This window comes from Pan paniscus, chromosome 4 (genome assembly GCF_029289425.2).
Source record: "Pan paniscus chromosome 4, NHGRI_mPanPan1-v2.0_pri, whole genome shotgun sequence".
Taxonomy (NCBI): domain Eukaryota; kingdom Metazoa; phylum Chordata; class Mammalia; order Primates; family Hominidae; genus Pan; species Pan paniscus.
The window spans coordinates 2,181,388-2,198,605 of record NC_073253.2 but is presented as its reverse complement, the minus strand read 5'-3'; the positions used below and the strand labels follow the sequence as shown (position 1 = coordinate 2,198,605).

Here is a 17,218-nt window from a genome sequence, read left to right as displayed (position 1 = left end):
GGGGCAGGGGCTGGGGTAGGCGCACGGGCTGGGGCAGGCGCAGGTGCAGGCTGCCTCACCATGCACAGCTCAGGGACAGAAGAGAAGCTGGGGGTTAGCAGAGCTGCAGGGCAGGGCTGGCTCCAGGTGGTTGAGAGTGGGTGGGTTTAGCAGGCTGTGAACGTCAAGGCCTCTGGGTCCCTGGTGTCCAGGGCTGCTCAGTCCCTAGGCCCTAAGGGCAACAAATGCACCTTAGAAATTACTCACTTGCTGGGGAAGGGGACCAGGCCATGCAGCCACAGACCCCAACTTACGAGTCACCAGAAGGCACAGAGCTCCAGGGGAACCCAATGCACAAGTCACTGAGAGGCTGGAGCCTCAGGGAGACCCTGGGTCAGCGTTGCTTAGTGTCTTGTGATTCCACACAGAGATGGCCCCGCACTCTGTAGAGAGGATCCTGACTTCCAGGGACTCTGCTCGTTGAAGTCTTAGGCCCCCTGACCTGGAAAACCACCCCCAGGTTTTGGGAACAACAGGAGAGGAGGAGCCCCCTGTGCTGTGAGACTTTGGAAGCAACCCCAGTGTCCATCCGTCAGCCTCTCTAACATTCAGCCCACCAGGAGCTCTGGGCGTCTCACGACGGGGTTAGGGGGACTGAAGAGACAACTCCCACTGTCCAAAAGATGGCAACTCAGAGCCCCCAAGGAGCAGGGTCTCTGCCTTCTGAGAGGCGCCACCCCCCAATGGTGCAATGTGTTCCCTCCTGATCCCAGAATGCCACTGAGGCCATGGAAGGAGCTGCGTGAATACTCCGTCAGTGTGACTAAGTTGCACGCAAAAAGTCCCTAGAAATGCGGTGGCTGCAGTCCCAGCAAGGCCATTCTGGGAAGCCCCGGAGGAGCCTAACGCTGGAATTTTAGGGCCGGGCTGCACAGGACACTCCTCTGATACCACCTGGCAATCACAGCTGGAGCATGGTGGGACCCGACCCCGGGGGTCAGAGCCCCCGCCTCCCGCAGTGGAAGGCAAGATCCGATCACACCATGGTGCACACTCCTGATAAAGGAAAGCCGTTACAGGGTGCTGGATTTGGGACTGGATATTCCTGGGTTGCAGAGAGGACCCTTCCTCTCTCCTTATCTGAACCTCCACCTTCCCAACCCCAGGGGTCTTTGTAAATTCCCTTGTGGGGGCATCATTTGTTGAATTGGTCTAACCAATAATTTGGTTCTTGGATTAGTTTCCCCAGCTCAAGAACCTGATGCCACCAAGCTGCTTTTCAATTATTTATCAGTCTGGACGGGAAAGGAAAAACAGGGAAGCCCACTTAGAGGAAAACCATCCATGGCGGACGTTCGCAGGCAGCAGCCGTCTCACCATAACCGCGGTATCTGTCGGCAGCCCCCCATCAAACCCAGAGCATTCGCAGCCACATTTACAGCAGTAACTGTGGTGTCACAATTGCATTCACTAGATAATAGTAAAACTCTTTTTCAAAACACTCTATATTTAAGTAAACCATTTACTTTGATGATGACGTTGTCATCCTCAACCACGAATTTCAAAAAGGCTGATTAGCCGTAATGTAAAATGTCAGGATGTGGCATGGTTTTTAGAAAGATGAGAGGAGTTTGGGTGTTTGGAGGTGCCTGCTCTTCTCAAGCGTTCCTTGGCTTATTCTCCCGGGTGGGCCACAGCTTCACTGGTGAGGAGGCCACACCACGGGCATTTGGCTAAATACTGGGCCGTTCTGGCCCAAACGCTCCTCCGGATGGAAGGGATATGACTAATTAGTAAGAAAAATGCTTACCTTCTGGAAATTAAATCCTTCTTATACTATATTAACAGAGTTTACAGTTGAGGAACGTTAATGCCGTGAAAAGATACCCTAAAAGGCTTTGCAGTCCCCCAAGAAGGCACTGGGCTCCTGGTCTGGGGGTGCGGTTCCCCTTCCTCTGCTGTTTCAAGGGAGCAGATCAGGTAGTTTTAGAAACTGGGAACTGTATGTGTAAATGCCATCCTTTCTTTCAAGCCAAAGGACCTTGAATGCAGGCAGCTCTTTTCCCTAAATCTGGACATCTACACCATGAAATCCCGAGTTCTGAATACTCAAGCCCATAGGGTCTCATCAGGGTCGGTCTACACTGACAACCCCAGGCTTCCGGTATACCCCTGTGTCCCAGGCTGCAGGGTGAGCCCTGAGGCTTCAGGCAAATCCGCTGTGCTGAGCGGAGCAGACAGAGCGTGTCAGAGGAAAGCGATCGTTGGCTGAGGGTCCTTAATTTCGCCTGAGACCCACCGGTATGCACAGCTGAGGTCTCCCGTGCCTCACTCTGGCTTCCGGAAAAACCTGGGTGCGCAGTTCCACTCACTTGGCAGCCACACCTTTGCTCAGAAGCAGGAAGGGTCCCAGTCCGAGCAGAGACCTGAGCTGTGGGAATGCCTGGGGACCCAGGGAGTGGGGTCTTGGTGTTGAGCTGAGGTGGTGAGGCCCCTTCCCCCTGGCCTCCCTGCCCCAGAGCGGCACTTGCAACAAAACCCTACCTGCAAGGACAGGGTCTTTGTCATAAAATCCAGGGAAGGAAAGAGGGAGGGAGGGAAGAAATTTGTGTCTTGTAAACCTCAATACAAATCCAGAAGTGACAGAGCAACTCAAAAGTTCAGGAAGAAACTCCGATGACGCCTTCTTCGTGCACAGCACGCCGGAGAGCAGGCTGTGGGCTGGGACAGCAGACAGGCATTAGGCGTCTCCATACGTATGTTACTGGGGACAGGCTTTCAGTCACACAGTGTATTTAAGTTTATAGAAATACGTGAAAACTAAACCAACAAGTAAAGCATCAAGCCCAAGACGGCACGTTCAGTATGAATGCATTTTTGCTAAAATAATTTAGATATAAAGATGGAAACGCCTGGACAAGTAGATGCCAAAATGTAGCCCTGATCATCTCTGGAGATGGGCTGAGGTGATTTTCTTTACTATTTATATTAATATTGTTGCTGTTATTTACTTCTCTGTACCGTTGACATCTCTTGCAAAGATAAAGAGGTCACAGGTCACTCAGTCCTGCAGGGAAACACCTCCGTGGCCCCAACATCCAGAGAGGGCCTGGGGGACGCATGGGCAGAGCTGGCAGAGGACTGCAATTCAGGTCATTCTCATTTATTACAGTTATGATTTAATTTATGCCAAGTTTTTGCGTAGGCCAAAGGAAAAGGCCCCCCACTCCGGTCTCTGTGGAGAAGAGACAAAGAGGCCATGGGAAGGGGAGGAGGCGGCTGTTTTCTCAGAGGCTCCAGCAGCAGGCACAGCCGCCCTGGCAGGAGCCCCGATCAGGCGTGGACGCCGCATTCACTGGAGACCCTGCTCCACCGAGTGGAAGGAGAAGGCGCCTCGTGATGCCTGGTTGCCCAGACCCCATCCAGTCATTTGCTAAATTCCCACTGGCTCCGAAGAGAAAAGTCTGGAAGTGCAGTGGCTGGAAACCGGAGCCCACAGTAATGGCCCCGTGGTCTGCTGAGGTTTTGCCGATGGTTTCCAGAATGGGAGGAGGGGTCCCTGAGCAGCAGCGGTGAGTCCCTCAGAGGGCCATGGCCGGGCACTCGCTCAGACGGAAGTAACAGGGGTTTTCTCACCTGGCGCTGAGGATCCAGGTGTGCTAATGGAAGGACACGTGAGCCCAAAGTCCCTCTAGGTCAGAAACTTCCTGAGCAACTTTTATTCTTCCAAACTCTGGTCTTCAAAACTACAGGTGTAAATCTAAGCACATTTTCCAATGGATTATTTTCTTTTTTTTTTTTTCAGACATAGTCTCAGTCTGTCGCTCCAGCTGCAGAGCAGTGGCACGATCTCGGTTCACCGCAACCTCTGCCTCCCGGGCTCAAGTGATTCTCCTGCCTCTGCCTCCCGAGGAGCTGGGATTACAGGCTCGCACCTCCACGTCCAGCTGATTTTTTGTATTTTTAGTAGAGACGGGGTTTCACCATGTTGGCAAGGCTGGTCTTGAACTCCTGACCTCGTGATCCACCCGCCTTGGCCTCTCAAAGTGCTGGGATTACAGGCATGAGCCACCGCGCCTGGCCTTCCAGTGGATTCTTGACTTCATTCCAACATTGGGGGCTGATCACAGGTGGGGACCAACTCTGGATAATTTAAGTCAGCTACGTCAACCCACCAAACTTCCATGAAAAAATACTCAAAAGACACAAGGAGGAACAGGAGGCTCTGAAGCCTCCTCGGCCAGTGTTGGCTCTTCTTTGTTAATGTTGAGACTTCCTAAAGTGAAGGTGCACACTCCTCAGCACTCTTCTGGGTGGGAAAGCCGAGGAAAAGGCGGCCACATGCAGACCGGCACACAAGTGCGCATCACAGCGTTATTCATGACAGACAGAACGGGAAGCCAACCGAACGTCCATCAACTGGGGGATGAGTAAACAACATTTAGCCCATCCGCCCCGTGGAACACTGCCCCGCAGTAAAAAGGAAGCAACTCTGATTCAGGCCGTGTGTGGATGAGCCTCAAAACATGATGCTAAGTGAGAACAGTCAGGTCCGCGAGAGGCCATACTGAATGACTCCAGCTATGTACAATCTCTAGAAAGGGAAAAGTTATAGAGGCAGAAAACCACAGCGGCAGATCAGCGGCTGCCTGGAGCTAGGGGCGTGGAGCGCGGATTGGGAGGTGAACAGGAGAGGTTTTGCAGGGGAGCAAAATCGAGTGTTTTAAAACTGGATTGTGATAAATTGATTAAAACCCATCAAACAGGTCCCTGAAAACTGTGTGGCATATGAATTATACCTCAAGGAGACTTAAAACTATACTGAGGGACGATTGACAAACAGGACTTCTATATCTCACCAAACTTTCCATCAAGCTTGAAAAAGTTATTTTCAGACAGCCAAGATTTAAAAACGAACAAAAAAAAATGGCATCCATAACCCGTTTCGTAGGCAGCTACTGAGAGACATGCTTCAGCAAAACATAGACGAAAGAGATGGTAGGCCGGGCTTGTTGGCTCACACCTGTAATCCCAGCACTTTAGGAGGCCAAGGCAGGCAGATTGCCTGAGCTCGGGAGTTCTGCAACCAGACTGGCCAATATGGTGAAACCCCGTCTCAACTGAAAATACAAAAAATTAGCCAGGCATGTCGGCGTGTGCCTGTAATCCCAGCTACTTGGTAGGCTGAGGCAGAAGAATTGCTTGAACCCGGGGGGCGGAGGTTGCAGTGAGCTGAGATGGCGCCACTGCACTCCAGCCTGGCAACAGAGCAAGACTCCATCTCAAAAAAAAAAGATAGTAAATAATGAAACAAGATACTAAATCAAGCCTGACAGGAGAGCCAGCACAGAGTGGAAACTCCCACAGTGGGAACTCCAGGGACCCACCAAGGCAGCGCTGCCAGAAGAAGGGGGCGGTGTTCCTGGTGGTTAGGAAGCTATCAGATAATTTAATATGTGTGGACACTTAGAATCATTATTGCATCAGTAATTATGTGGACAGATAATTAAAAAGGAAAACAATCATGCAAATATTAATTCCAGGAAAAATGAAAAGCTATATAACAGAAGACAAAGAATCACAGTGCATAACTGAGCTTAGCAGTAAATAAACGTTATTTAGCCAAAACTAGTGATAGACGTATGAGGAAACAGGGAGAGTCGTGCTAGAAAAAAGATGTCGAGTGTAAGAGACTTAAACTTCAACTACCACAGGAAGAAGTCCATAGATACGGTCTGAAAACAAGACATCAATAAGTAGTAGGATATTATATTATTGGAAATATAGAGACAAGTCGCTGAAGAAATAAGTAACAGAAAACAGTGGCGCTGGGGAGCAAGACTCGAGGGCATGTGGCTGGGATGAGGGGCTGGATTGGATTTTGTTATGAACCTTTTAGTAGTGTTTGACTTTTTAACTATGCTCAGATTATTTTTTCAAATAAAACTATTTTGAAAAACAATGGCCTCAAGCAAAATAAGTAATTACAATCAACTTTCTCTATCATTTCAAAAGAAAAAGGACATTTTAATGTCAAAAACACTTGGAAAAACAAAAATTAATGTGAAGAAACACCAACTCATTTTTTCTTACTTGCCTCATTCTGCTGCAGATGAATGAGCACTTCCTCAGGGACTGGTGGCCACGCCCAATCAGTGCCATCCTCAAGAAAATGGTCAAGTAGAGGGAAGAAGTCACTCCGGGGTGAGGCTTTCAACAAGGGCCTTTTTTGTCTTCCTCCCACTTTTCCCGCCTCTTGCCTGGAATGCAGAGGTGGTGGCTGCAGCCTCAGCAGCCACACCAGGACTGTGAAGCACACTTAGGAAAGACGCTGGATGAGGCGGGGCGGAAGGATGGGAGGAGCCCCAACACCGGAGGAGTCTGCAGCTCCCATGTAGCCCTGGGCTGTCCACCTCCAGCTTCCTTTGGCATGGGAGAAGCTGTGTGCAGTTTTATTTAAGCTGCTGTCATTTCCAGTGTCTTTTACCAGCAGCCACACTCTCATCTTTGTGGATGTTGCTTTGTGGACCATCTGTTCTATTTCTCTTCTTGCCTAGTGGCAGTCCAAGCTTTCCCTCTGAAATCTCCAAACAGGAGTCCATTTCTTCACCAAAATCTGTGTACATCCTCAGAAGCCAGGCAAGGAGCTAAAGCCTGGAATTCATCACTCTCTAAAGTAGCACTTTCCTATTTCAGCACACCCTCATTAAGAAGCCTTTTTGAATATTGACAAGTGAACCACATTTTCACCGATTCCCACCCACCCACTGCCCTAACTCTGTCCTTCAGCCAAAGGTGCTGAGTCACCACGCTCTTTCCCAGAGCAGCACTGGATACGGGGCTAAGCAACACCTGCAGCACTCCCAGCTTGACAAGTCAGGTGTGAGTGGTGCTGGGATGCTCCAGAGGGTGTTTTGTAGGCAAAACCAGACCTGAAGACCCTCCGGCTGCAACTCTGTTCCAGCAGAGCCGTGCCCCTCTCTGTTGAAATGGCAGCTCCCAGGGCACCTGCTCTGAGAGGTCGGCCACCATGGTCGTGTTGAACCATGGCCCCCAATAAATGCATCCACATCTTAGCAGAAGTGCTTTAGTTGAGGATGTGAAAGGAGGAGCGTATCCTGGATGAGCTGCTTGGGCCCTAAACCCAATGACAAGTGTCCTTAGGAGAGTGAGGCAGAGGTGGACACACACAGGAAAGGGAGGAGACCACGTGAGGGCAGAGGCAGAGACAGGCCATGCAGCCACATGCAGGCACACGGAGGGATGCCTGGGCCACCAGAACCTGGGAGGGGCAGGAAGGAGTCTCCCCTGGAGCCTTCGGGGATCGAGGCCAGCGACACCTTGATTTCAGACTCGCAGACTGCAGCACCCTGGGAAGGCGATCCTGCTGTTTAAGCCCCTGGTCTGTGGTACCTGTTACATGGACACAGGGCACACGTGCACCTCCTCACATCCCCCCAGCCCCATGCACGTTTAGGGATGCTTCTGTGCTGCTGGGCCCCAAGAACCCCCACGCTGACCTGACTGCCTCCCTGCACTCAATCTGGGAGTTGCAGTTTTGCCCCAGGTCTGCACCCCAGTCCCCCAGAGGCGTGCAGTGGGACAAACAGCCCTCCGTGGGGGGTCCTCCCTCTGGGGATCAGGGACAGACTCCCAGTGCCAGGGGCTGCTGCTTAGGACCACACACTGTCCCCAGACACCCTCCCTCCCCAGCGCGCCCAGCATAGCACTCAGGATTCTCAGCCAGAGAGAGCCCTCGGGGCTCTGTGTCCGGGGCCCACCTTCCTTTGATCCCCTCGTGGCCGGGCAGGAGCAGCCGTAGAAACTTTGCGTTCCCCACAAATGGCCTGCTCTACCCACTTGGCACCACATAGATGGCTTATAAGCCTCTATTTCCATGATTCATTATTTTTCTCATGAAAAGTTATCAGTTCTAAAGAGTCCACCTTGCAGGGATGAGGGTCTGCCTGGCAGGATGCCATCTGTACCTGACCCCGGACACACCGCAGAGACAGTCTTGAGAAGCCAGCACACCCAGGATGAGCAGAGGGCCCTGAGGAACGTGCACTCAGATGCACTGGGAAAGCACAGAGGTAAGGATTACAGAAAAGATGAAAGTCACTCCTAACAGCTGTGTTTGTCCAGTTTAACTGACTTAAATTTCAATGATTTTAGTTAGAGACAATGTTGCCTTTTCAAAGATTAGATGAATCTGATCTTTGTTTTTGCACTTCCTGTCTTTGCAAATAAAGTTTTATTGGCACAGAGCCATGCTGACGTGTCACCTTTGGCTGTTTTTACGCTACAACGGCAGAGGTGAGTAGTTTAGACAGAGACCATATGGCTCTCTAGGACAAAAGTGTTGACTACCTGGCCCTTTATAGAGAAAGTTTGCTTACCCTTACGACAGACTAACGAGAGGAGAACAGTGGTACAGGCGCGGTGCAGCCACAGCTCGGAACACCTGGCAGTGGCATCCTAGTAAATAGGGTTACATCATAGTTATTAAATAAGCCTGGAAAGGTGGGGAGACACGGCCAAAGGTCTTGTCTGTGGCTCTCTCTGAATGGTGGGATTACAAAGAGCTTTTAATTTTTTCTTGAATTTTTTTCTGTAGTTTCCAAACTTTGTACAATGAGCATTGTTTGTTATTTATTTATTTATTTATTTGAGATAGAGTTTTGCTCTGTCGCCCAGGATGGAGTGCAGTGCTGTAATCTCGGCTCACTGCAACTTCCACCTCCCGGGTTCAAGTGATTCTCATGCCTCAGCCTCCCAAGTAGTTGGGATTACAGGTGCACACCACCACACCCAGCTAATTTTTGTATTTTTAATAGAGACAGGGTTTCACCATGTTGGCCAGACTGGGCTCGAACTCCTGACCTGAGGTGATCCACCTGCCTCGGCCTCCTGAAGTGCTGGGTTTACAGGCGTGAGCCACCGCACCCGGCCTGTAATTTTATTTTAAACAATTTTTATAACAGTTGCCATCACCTAGAACTGCCCCGTGCTTCCGTATTGTCCTTAGGAGGCAGAAGCTTTCCTTGAGGGCATCAGGTAAGGAGACCAAGGGAGAGTGGAGGTGGATGAGAAGCTGTAGGAGGCACCCTACAGAGCGGGCAGCTGGGAGGAGACAGAGGGCAGGGGAGAGCGAGGAGTGAGCAGAGAGAGGAAGAAGGGAACGGTGGAAAGGGAAAGAGAGGGAAGAAGAGATGGGGAGAGAGGCAAGGGGGAGGCACAGGGGGCGACAGGAGGGAGAGCGAGAAGCAGCCCAGAGCGGCTGCATCTGTGAGTCTCCAAGACGAACAGTCACAAGAGCTGGTGTCCACCCAGTTCTCAGGTACCAAGTGCAGCCCATGTCCCTCCCTCTCCAGGGCACTAGCGGCTGAGGAAGTGGAGGCACGGCATGGAGGAACTTGCTGGGGCACTACACCAGGAGAGGCCAGCTGGGGTCTGAACACAAGGCCTGAGAGGGGCAGCCGCCAGGTTTACCGCCTGACATTGCCCGGTGGCAGGCAGTGGGGATAGAGCAGGGCTGAGGGACGGAAGTCCCAGGACACCCCTGGCTTCGTGAGGCCACATTTCACGGAGAATCCGCCCCTTCTGTCTCTGGCCTGTGTCATGATGGCATCGCCCATCTGGACCAGTGGGCAGGCATCCACATTGTAATCCCTGGGCCCGGCCTCGGGACAACATTCCATGAACCCTGTTTCAAAAGTGTCACCTCCAAGAGGCCTCCGAGGAGGGACAGCAGAGGGGCATGGCCATGTGGGATCCGTTCGCAAGTCCAGCTGTGGAGACGTGGGGCTGAAGGGGGTGCCCACGGCAGGGACGCCCCTCTTTCCTGGGAGGCATCACTGCTCCCCCTGGGCTCCCACTCCATGGCTAGTTCTGAAACGCCCCTGCAGGGGAAGCTGCCCCCTCCTGTGTGTCTGGGACCACCCCAGCCTCAGCAGCCGGCTCATTCCAGCCCATGCTGCCTGGTGGCCCCACATGGTACAGAGCCTCCTTCTGGTTCCCGGAGCAGGGAGGGCTGTGGGCATGGGCTCACTTGCTTCCTCTTTGGAACCCCCCACCCCAGAACCCCACACCTGGAGAGCCCTGGCCCAGCCCCTGGGACGTCCCGCCAGTCCCTCCTCTCAGCAGGGTACAGGTGGTTAGGGCACAAGCACAGGTGCCCCACAGGTTGTCTTTGCACACCATAGGTGTGGGTGGGTGACAGCTTTGCTTGTCCCCAGTGAGCAGACACGGTGGTCTTGCAACCTGAGAGCTGCAAGGCACCCTCCATGTCCTCAGGGCCTGATGGAGATGGGAAGGGCCAGGCCACGTGAAGACCATTATGCCCTCAGTACCTTGGCACTCTGGAGGGCCAGGATGTCACCCTTCAGAGACCATCTTGGGGGAAGTTCTGGGCCAAGTCTTGGGGCACCTCCCTCCCGGGGCAGCTCTGAGGCTTCTGTGGACCCCGCCCCCCACCCCACTCTGCCCCCACTGAATGAATCAAGGGCAGAGACCGAAGCTCTTACTCCGAGGCAACTCAGCTTTACATCTGGGGCTCCGGAGCCATCACGCTCCTTGCTGAGGACTTTGTGCAGTGGGGAAGCTCCATGCAGTGAGGACCCTCGAAACCTTCCAGCCTAAACAGCCCAAGCTAGAAGAGGCCTCAGCACATGGGGGCAGGAGGGCTGCTCCCCAGACGCAGGGCGGCCCCCATGCAGCTCCTGCTCCTGTGTGGCCTGTCCCACCCATCCCCTGCTGTCCTGACTACTTGGGGGCAGCAGTGGGAGTGGGGGTGGATTCTGTCAGGCATTCAGCCTGCAAGGGCCAGGGAGGGTGGACCAAAGGCTTCACACACCACATGTCAGAATAGAGGTTCCAGGCACAGCAGAGTGTGGCCACAACTCTACTTCCAGGCCAGCTCTGGAAATAGAAGAACGTATGGCAGGATTGCAGGACCCCTGGGGGTGGGGAGAGTGATGGGGGACCCAGAGGTGGGGGTGAGAGTGATGCGGGGACCCGGGGGGAGGTGAGAGTGATGTGGGGACCCAGAATAGGGAAACCCCTATTCTGACATGTGGTGTGTGAAGCCTCTGGTCCACCCCTCCCCAGTGAGAGCAATGCAGGGACTCAGGGGGAGGTGAGGGTGATGCGGGGACCCCAGGGGGAGGTGACAGTGATGTAGGGACATCAGGCAGAAAATTCAGTGACTCGCACTATGGGCCACTCAGCCATAAATGTGTGCCACAGAGTCCAACAGGGACACAGCCACAGAGATCCATGGAAAGAAATGCTGGCATCTTGCTCTGTGGCTATACCTGCCCATCCCTGACTTCTAAAGGTTTTGGGAGGATTCACTTGTTTGGAGATTTGAGGCCTGCTTCACTCACCTATTGCTGTGTCCTCTCCACTTCCACTGAGTGTCCTCTCCTCAGGCCGATTGGGCTTCCTCACAGCATGGTGGTGTTGGGAACCCAAACAAGGTCTGTGACATTGTCTGCATTGGTTACTGTGTCCCTTGACCGAAGTTCCTGCCCATGTGTGCTGAGGAGACACCTCAGTGAGGGTCCGTAGGCCAGCCTGGCCCCCCACCTTCCGCAGCAGCCTCCTGGCCCAACCAGCGATCAGACGTTACCAGACAAGACAGCATTTCCAAGGCCCCAGCCAAGCCTCAGCAGGAAGTGGCGCCGGAGAAGGGAAACCTGGTATCTGCAAATTGGAAGCGGGTGGTCCTACGGCCACAGGAATCTCTTTGGGGCAGAGTAGCACATCTCTATTTCCCACAGATTGTTTTTTCTTGATTAAAAGCTGATTTTCTGCTGTGTTCTCAGAATTGCTTTCCATTGCCTTTGGAGGAATAGCACAGAGAGGAATTTAAAAACTATTGTAAATAATCTTCCCAGAGAAAGGGACTCAAGGAAAAGAAAACCTAATTTCTCTGACATCCCTTTTTGTAAAATAAGCGCATACATGATGAAAACGGCTTATGCTGCGTATAAATCATCTTTATGTTCTGGGGTCAGCGTGGAAAAGACTCAGTTTGAAAGCATCCCTGGAGTCAACCTGGGGGGGATGAGCCTAGTGCACCTCCCATGCAGCAAGTCCTTTACACACGGCGGGCACTGCTGTGTGCGCTCCCGGTAACGTGGGTGACACACACTATATCCTAACTGCACGAGTTATCATCTAATATTCTACTGTGTAATTGAAATACTCGGGAGTAAAATACACTTTGAAACCATAGATCTCCTGTTTACTATAAAAGCACAGATCCCTTTTCTGGAAGGAGACTAGCAGTTTAATTGCATCTCTCCAGGCTCTACTCAATGGGTTGCCTGAAATATGAGATTTAATAAGTGAAAAACCACCGGCATGAGGAAAACTTTCCTCTCGCGAGCTGGAAGACCGCGTCCGTGTAGCTGTGGCCATGGGATGTGCGGGTGGACGCGGTACCGCCCTGAGGGGTCCAAGTCGGCAGTTGGTGCATCACCTTTCACCAGGTGAAGGGGTGGCCTCAAAGGAAGTCGTGATGCCCCAGTTTCCCCCACAATAAACCCAGACCCACCCAGGCAAACCCTGCATGACTCCAGCATGAGAGAGGCCCCGGAACCTCTGCAGGCATGCTGCTCCATAGATTGCGGGAGTCTCTAACTGTTGTACCCAGAATGGAACCGAAACACAGACACAAGAAAGAAAAGAGAGAGCTCCTTATAGAACAAGGTGTCCGAGTGCAGGAAGGCTTCCTTCCTTCCATGGAGTTTGCCAGAAAATGCCAGGCAACAGGCAACAAACACAAAGCCCAGCGGGTGTCTCCATGCTCCAGGGAGCCAAGGTGGTCATCCAGGTGCAGCCGAGGTGGGAGGAGCCAGGTCTCCCTTCTGCTGAGCCCCTGTGCCCAAGCCGGCCTTTCCTACTAAGGACCCGTTGTCTGTCAGGAGTGGGAGAATGGAGTCTCAAGGGACAGGAAGGCTGTGGGAGGGTCTTGGTTTCCTGTGCACATGTGTGTTACTGCTGCTCACACCAGAGGCATTGAGGCACCTCGTGAGGAATGCTGTCCTATGCCCCAGTCCTTCCCGCCAACCCCATCTGGGTTTCACAGCTGGAAGGGAGTGGCAAAGCAGGCTTCCCGGTGTCCCCCTGCAGGGATGGCTGCAGGCTCCACCGGGGAGCACCCACTCCATTTGAAAGAGCCGCCAGCAAGGGCCTCGCACCCTGGTCCTTCACGGCCTTCCCACGCCCAGCTCCCGAGGGTCAAGGACCATCAAGGCCATCCTTTTAAACACAACATGCCTGTCACTGGCCATGTCCACATGCCAGAAGCCAGCTGCTTACTTACAGTGGACATCGCCTCTGAAAACACAGCCCTCGCTCCATTGCTTCAGATGACACAGATGGGTCTCAACCAAAGCCCGTCCCCTCCCCAGATGTAGAGCAGTGGCGACCTTGCAGACCCAACAGACACCACAGTGCCCTCGGATTTCTCAGTGACATGGTCTGAAAAGGGCAAATCCGATATTTAAAACAGATTTAAGATGTAACTCACTCACATGAAGTTCAGCCACTTAAAGTGTGCAGTGCAATTCTGTTATATAACCATTGCCATGATCTAACCTCGGGGCATTTTCATCACCCTGAGCCCATCTGTGGTCACTCCTCATTCCCCTGTTCCCTGCCCCTGGCTCCCGCTATCTATGGGCTGTCTCTGTAGATTTGTCTGTTCTGGACACCACATATAAATGCTGCCGCACAACAGTATTAGTCCGTTCTCACGCTGCTAATAAAGACATATCCGAGACTGGGTAATGTATAGAGGAAACAGGTTTAATTGACTCACAGTTTAGTATGGCTGGGGAGGCCTCAGGAAACTTACAGTCATGGCGAAAAGGGAAACAAACACGTCCTTCTTCACACGGTAGCAACAAGAAGTGCCGAGCAAAGGGGAGAAAGCCCCTCATAAAACCATCAGACCTCGTGAGAATTCACTCACTATCACAACAGCAGCATGAGGATAACCGCCCCATGATTCAATTACGTCCCACTGGGTCCCTCCCATGCCACATGGGGATTATGGGACTGACGACTCAAAATGAGATTTGGGTGGGGACACAGCCAAACCGTATCACAACACATGGCTTCTCTCACTTGTACACAAATGTCCCTCGCAGCACGATTCACAATAGCCAAGAAGCACAAACAACCCAAGTGAACTCGCCTGGTGAGTGAGATGCGCCGTGAGCCCGGCCACATGTGGACATCCCTTGGCAGAGAGAAGGCACGGAGCTCTGACGTGCCACGACGTGGTGAAGCCCAGCTGTTAAAATGAGGTTACGCGATGCACCCAATGTAACATGAGCCCCACCGCCCCATGTGCGGATTCTGGTACCAGCCCTGAGAGCACACCGTGGGCCTCGTCACTCCCTGCCTTTTCATCCCAGGACACGCCCCCTCAAACATCAGGACCGGCTCATTCATGGGGCCGACATTCCGCAGCAGGCCCCAGCCTTCCTGTCCCCTCTCCCAGGCTCATCCTCCTCCATCTACAGGAAGAGCTGGTGTCCCGGGGCCACAGCCAGGCCAGGAGTCCTTGGGCAGCACTAGGCTGAGCCCCAGCTGGACCGGGGCACAGAGGTCTGTGGCCAGCCTTGCAAAGTGGGCTCAGGGCTTCAAGCTCCGGCCCTGGCAGTTCTCTTGTCATCACCCCACAGTCATCTCTTGGGCCTAGAGAGAAAGGAGCAAAGCCAGATGGGGCTCTGGGAGGAACCAAGAGCTGAAGACGGTTCTCCCTCTGCAACGTCACCAGACACTGACTGCTGAACATGTTGTCATCCGTGCAGGCAGAGGCAGCCTTCTATGGATGGGGAGGCAGGGTGGTGGGGAGAGGGTCGGGGAATGGGAGCCTGGGAGACACCTTCCTTCCTGTCTAAACAGCCTGAGCAGGGGGCCTCCCATGGGCCCTAATCACGGCTCTTTATCAGCCCAAGTTCTGGGCTGGGCCCCTGGCAATTGCTTTAAATGAATTTATTTACAACAGGAAAACCCATCAGAATCGTGCAAAGACCCCACAGGGTCCCTATCCTAAGGGCTGGAAGCCACTGACCCTAAGACGAGCAGGTGGCCTCGGATCATGCATCCACCCCTGCCGGCCTCACCTGGGAGCACAGCAGGGCTTCTCCCCATGCCAGGACCTCTGAGGCACAGTGGGGCCAGGGCACCTAACTGGGCTATGGGGCCAAGGACCCCTCCGAGCGTTCACTCCAGGTGAGTGTGGGGAATTGCAGCTGCCCCAGGCCTGTTTGTGCCTTGGGAATGACAAGCGCATCTTTGGGAACAGACTGGACTGGGAATGGCCTAGGTCAGCCACCACAAGGGCTTCCCATGTCCCCACCCTTCCCTCTGTCCCCACCCACTCCCAGAAAGGAGGTCCACATGGCTGTCCCTCTAATGAGTGCTGCTACATCTACATTCCCACAAGTTAAATGTTGGTTCCTCTGGCTCCAGCTTGGGGAGAACCTTCACAGTCAGAAGTCCAACTCTCAGCGATGGTGGGCAAACGCGTGTGCAGGACCAGCTGCCGGGGCGGGCCTGGCTGGCACCTCGTTTGCCCCCTGAAGTCGTGCTGCAGAGAGGACTTGTTCACCCAGCACAGGCCACCTTCCAGCGTATACAGAAGACGTGCAGAGACAACGCTGGGCTCTGACCCCTCCAGTGGTGGATCCTCTCCTCTCCTTCGGAAGGCGCAGATATTTCAAGGCAGGAGCCTGTGCGTGGCTGGCTGGGCTCTTCCCACAGAGCATGCGATGTGGAGTCAGACACCGGCCTGGGCAGGTGCAGGGCTCCACCGGGCTCTTCCCACAGAGCATGCGATGTGGAGTCAGACGCCGGCCTGGGCAGGTGCAGGGCTCCGCCGGGCTCTTCCCACAGAGCATGCGATGTGGAGTCAGACGCCGGCCTGGGCAGGTGCAGGGCTCCGCCGGGCTCTTCCCACAGAGCATGCGATGTGGAGTCAGACGCCGGCCTGGGCAGGTGCACGGCTCCGCTGGGCTCTTCCCACAGAGCATGCGATGTGGAGTCAGACGCCGGCCTGGGCAGGTGCAGGGCTCCTCCACAGAGACCCAAGACCACTCCGTGGTAATGACCAGATCCCCACCTGGGTGACATGGCATGTCGGCACATGAGCAGCCGTGTGGCCCAAGACTCTATCCCCAGAGCTGTTTTTTCCTCATCCACAGGGACACAGGCCCGATGCAGGGTCCCCGGCCTCGGACTGACCCACAGCATGGGGCTCAGATGTCACAGGCCAGAGGTCCCTCAGCCGAGGCCCATGGACACATCCCCGACAGGCCGTAGACTCTCCGAAGTGATGTGCAAAAGTTTTGTGCAAATTCTTAGAGACGTATATTTTTCTAGAATGGCTCTGTGGTTTCACTAGATGCCCCACATGGTCTCTGATCTCTGCCAAAACATGAAACCAGTGACTAGGAGAGAATAATAGCACATAAGAGCAAAGCCTTCCAAACAGCCAGAGGTGGAGTGAGGGGACATCAATGGGCAGCATGGATCAGAGAGGCAGGGGCCCACCTAGGGAAGAGAAAGAAACCCAGCGGCGGTCGGGATGGGGAGCTGCTGGACACCACTGCAGAGAAAGACAAGCAGGCCCAAGGAGAAGGTGTCACCCGCAGGAAGGACACTAGTGAGGACACCAGGTCGCTGGAAGGAAAGGGGCTCCTCAGGCTGGCGGAGCCTTGGCTGGGGACTGCATGATCTTCAGGCTCATGGATGGAGGCTTAACATGCTTGCTGGGGCCGGATCCTCCCCGGCGATTATTGCAGTAAGCAGCATGTGTCACATGCGGTCTCTACGTGCTGGGCTCCACGTGGGTAGCTCTGGTCATCCTCAGAACAGACCTCTTAGATGGACCTGCTGACAATCTGCACTTCACAGAAGGGGAAACTGAGGCTCAGGATGCTGCCCAGTTCCTGCTGTGTCTAGGCATGGGGGAGGGGCTGGTGAGTACTGAATGACTAAAGCATCAGGTCTCCGGTCCACACCCAGGTCTGCCAACCCCAAACAAAGCCACACAATGACCCCAGACAATGTCCACTTCATTTTCCAGATGTTCACTGCATGGGAGCACCCATCAGCAGATAAAACCATGGAGAACTGCCAGCACTAAGCAGGTGAGCCCACGCCCAACCAGGGGCAGGCGAAGGGTCAGCGATTAGGACATCGGTGTAAGATGCCA

At 53.7% G+C, this 17,218-nt stretch overlaps 1 protein-coding gene across 1 annotated transcript in view; it reads right to left on the bottom strand.

The window, feature by feature from the left end:
• LOC130541558 (WAS/WASL-interacting protein family member 3-like) overlaps positions 1-7,011 on the bottom strand; it is a 143,942-nt gene extending 136,931 nt beyond the window's left edge. Inside the window, exons 1-2 of the mRNA XM_063604359.1 lie at positions 6,912-7,011; positions 6,467-6,595 (exon numbers count right to left, since the gene is read on the bottom strand). Of these exons, the coding sequence (XP_063460429.1) occupies positions 6,467-6,595; positions 6,912-7,011 (229 nt within the window). The remainder of the gene's footprint in view (positions 1-6,466; positions 6,596-6,911) is intronic.
• Between the last annotated feature and the right edge of the window lie 10,207 nt (positions 7,012-17,218).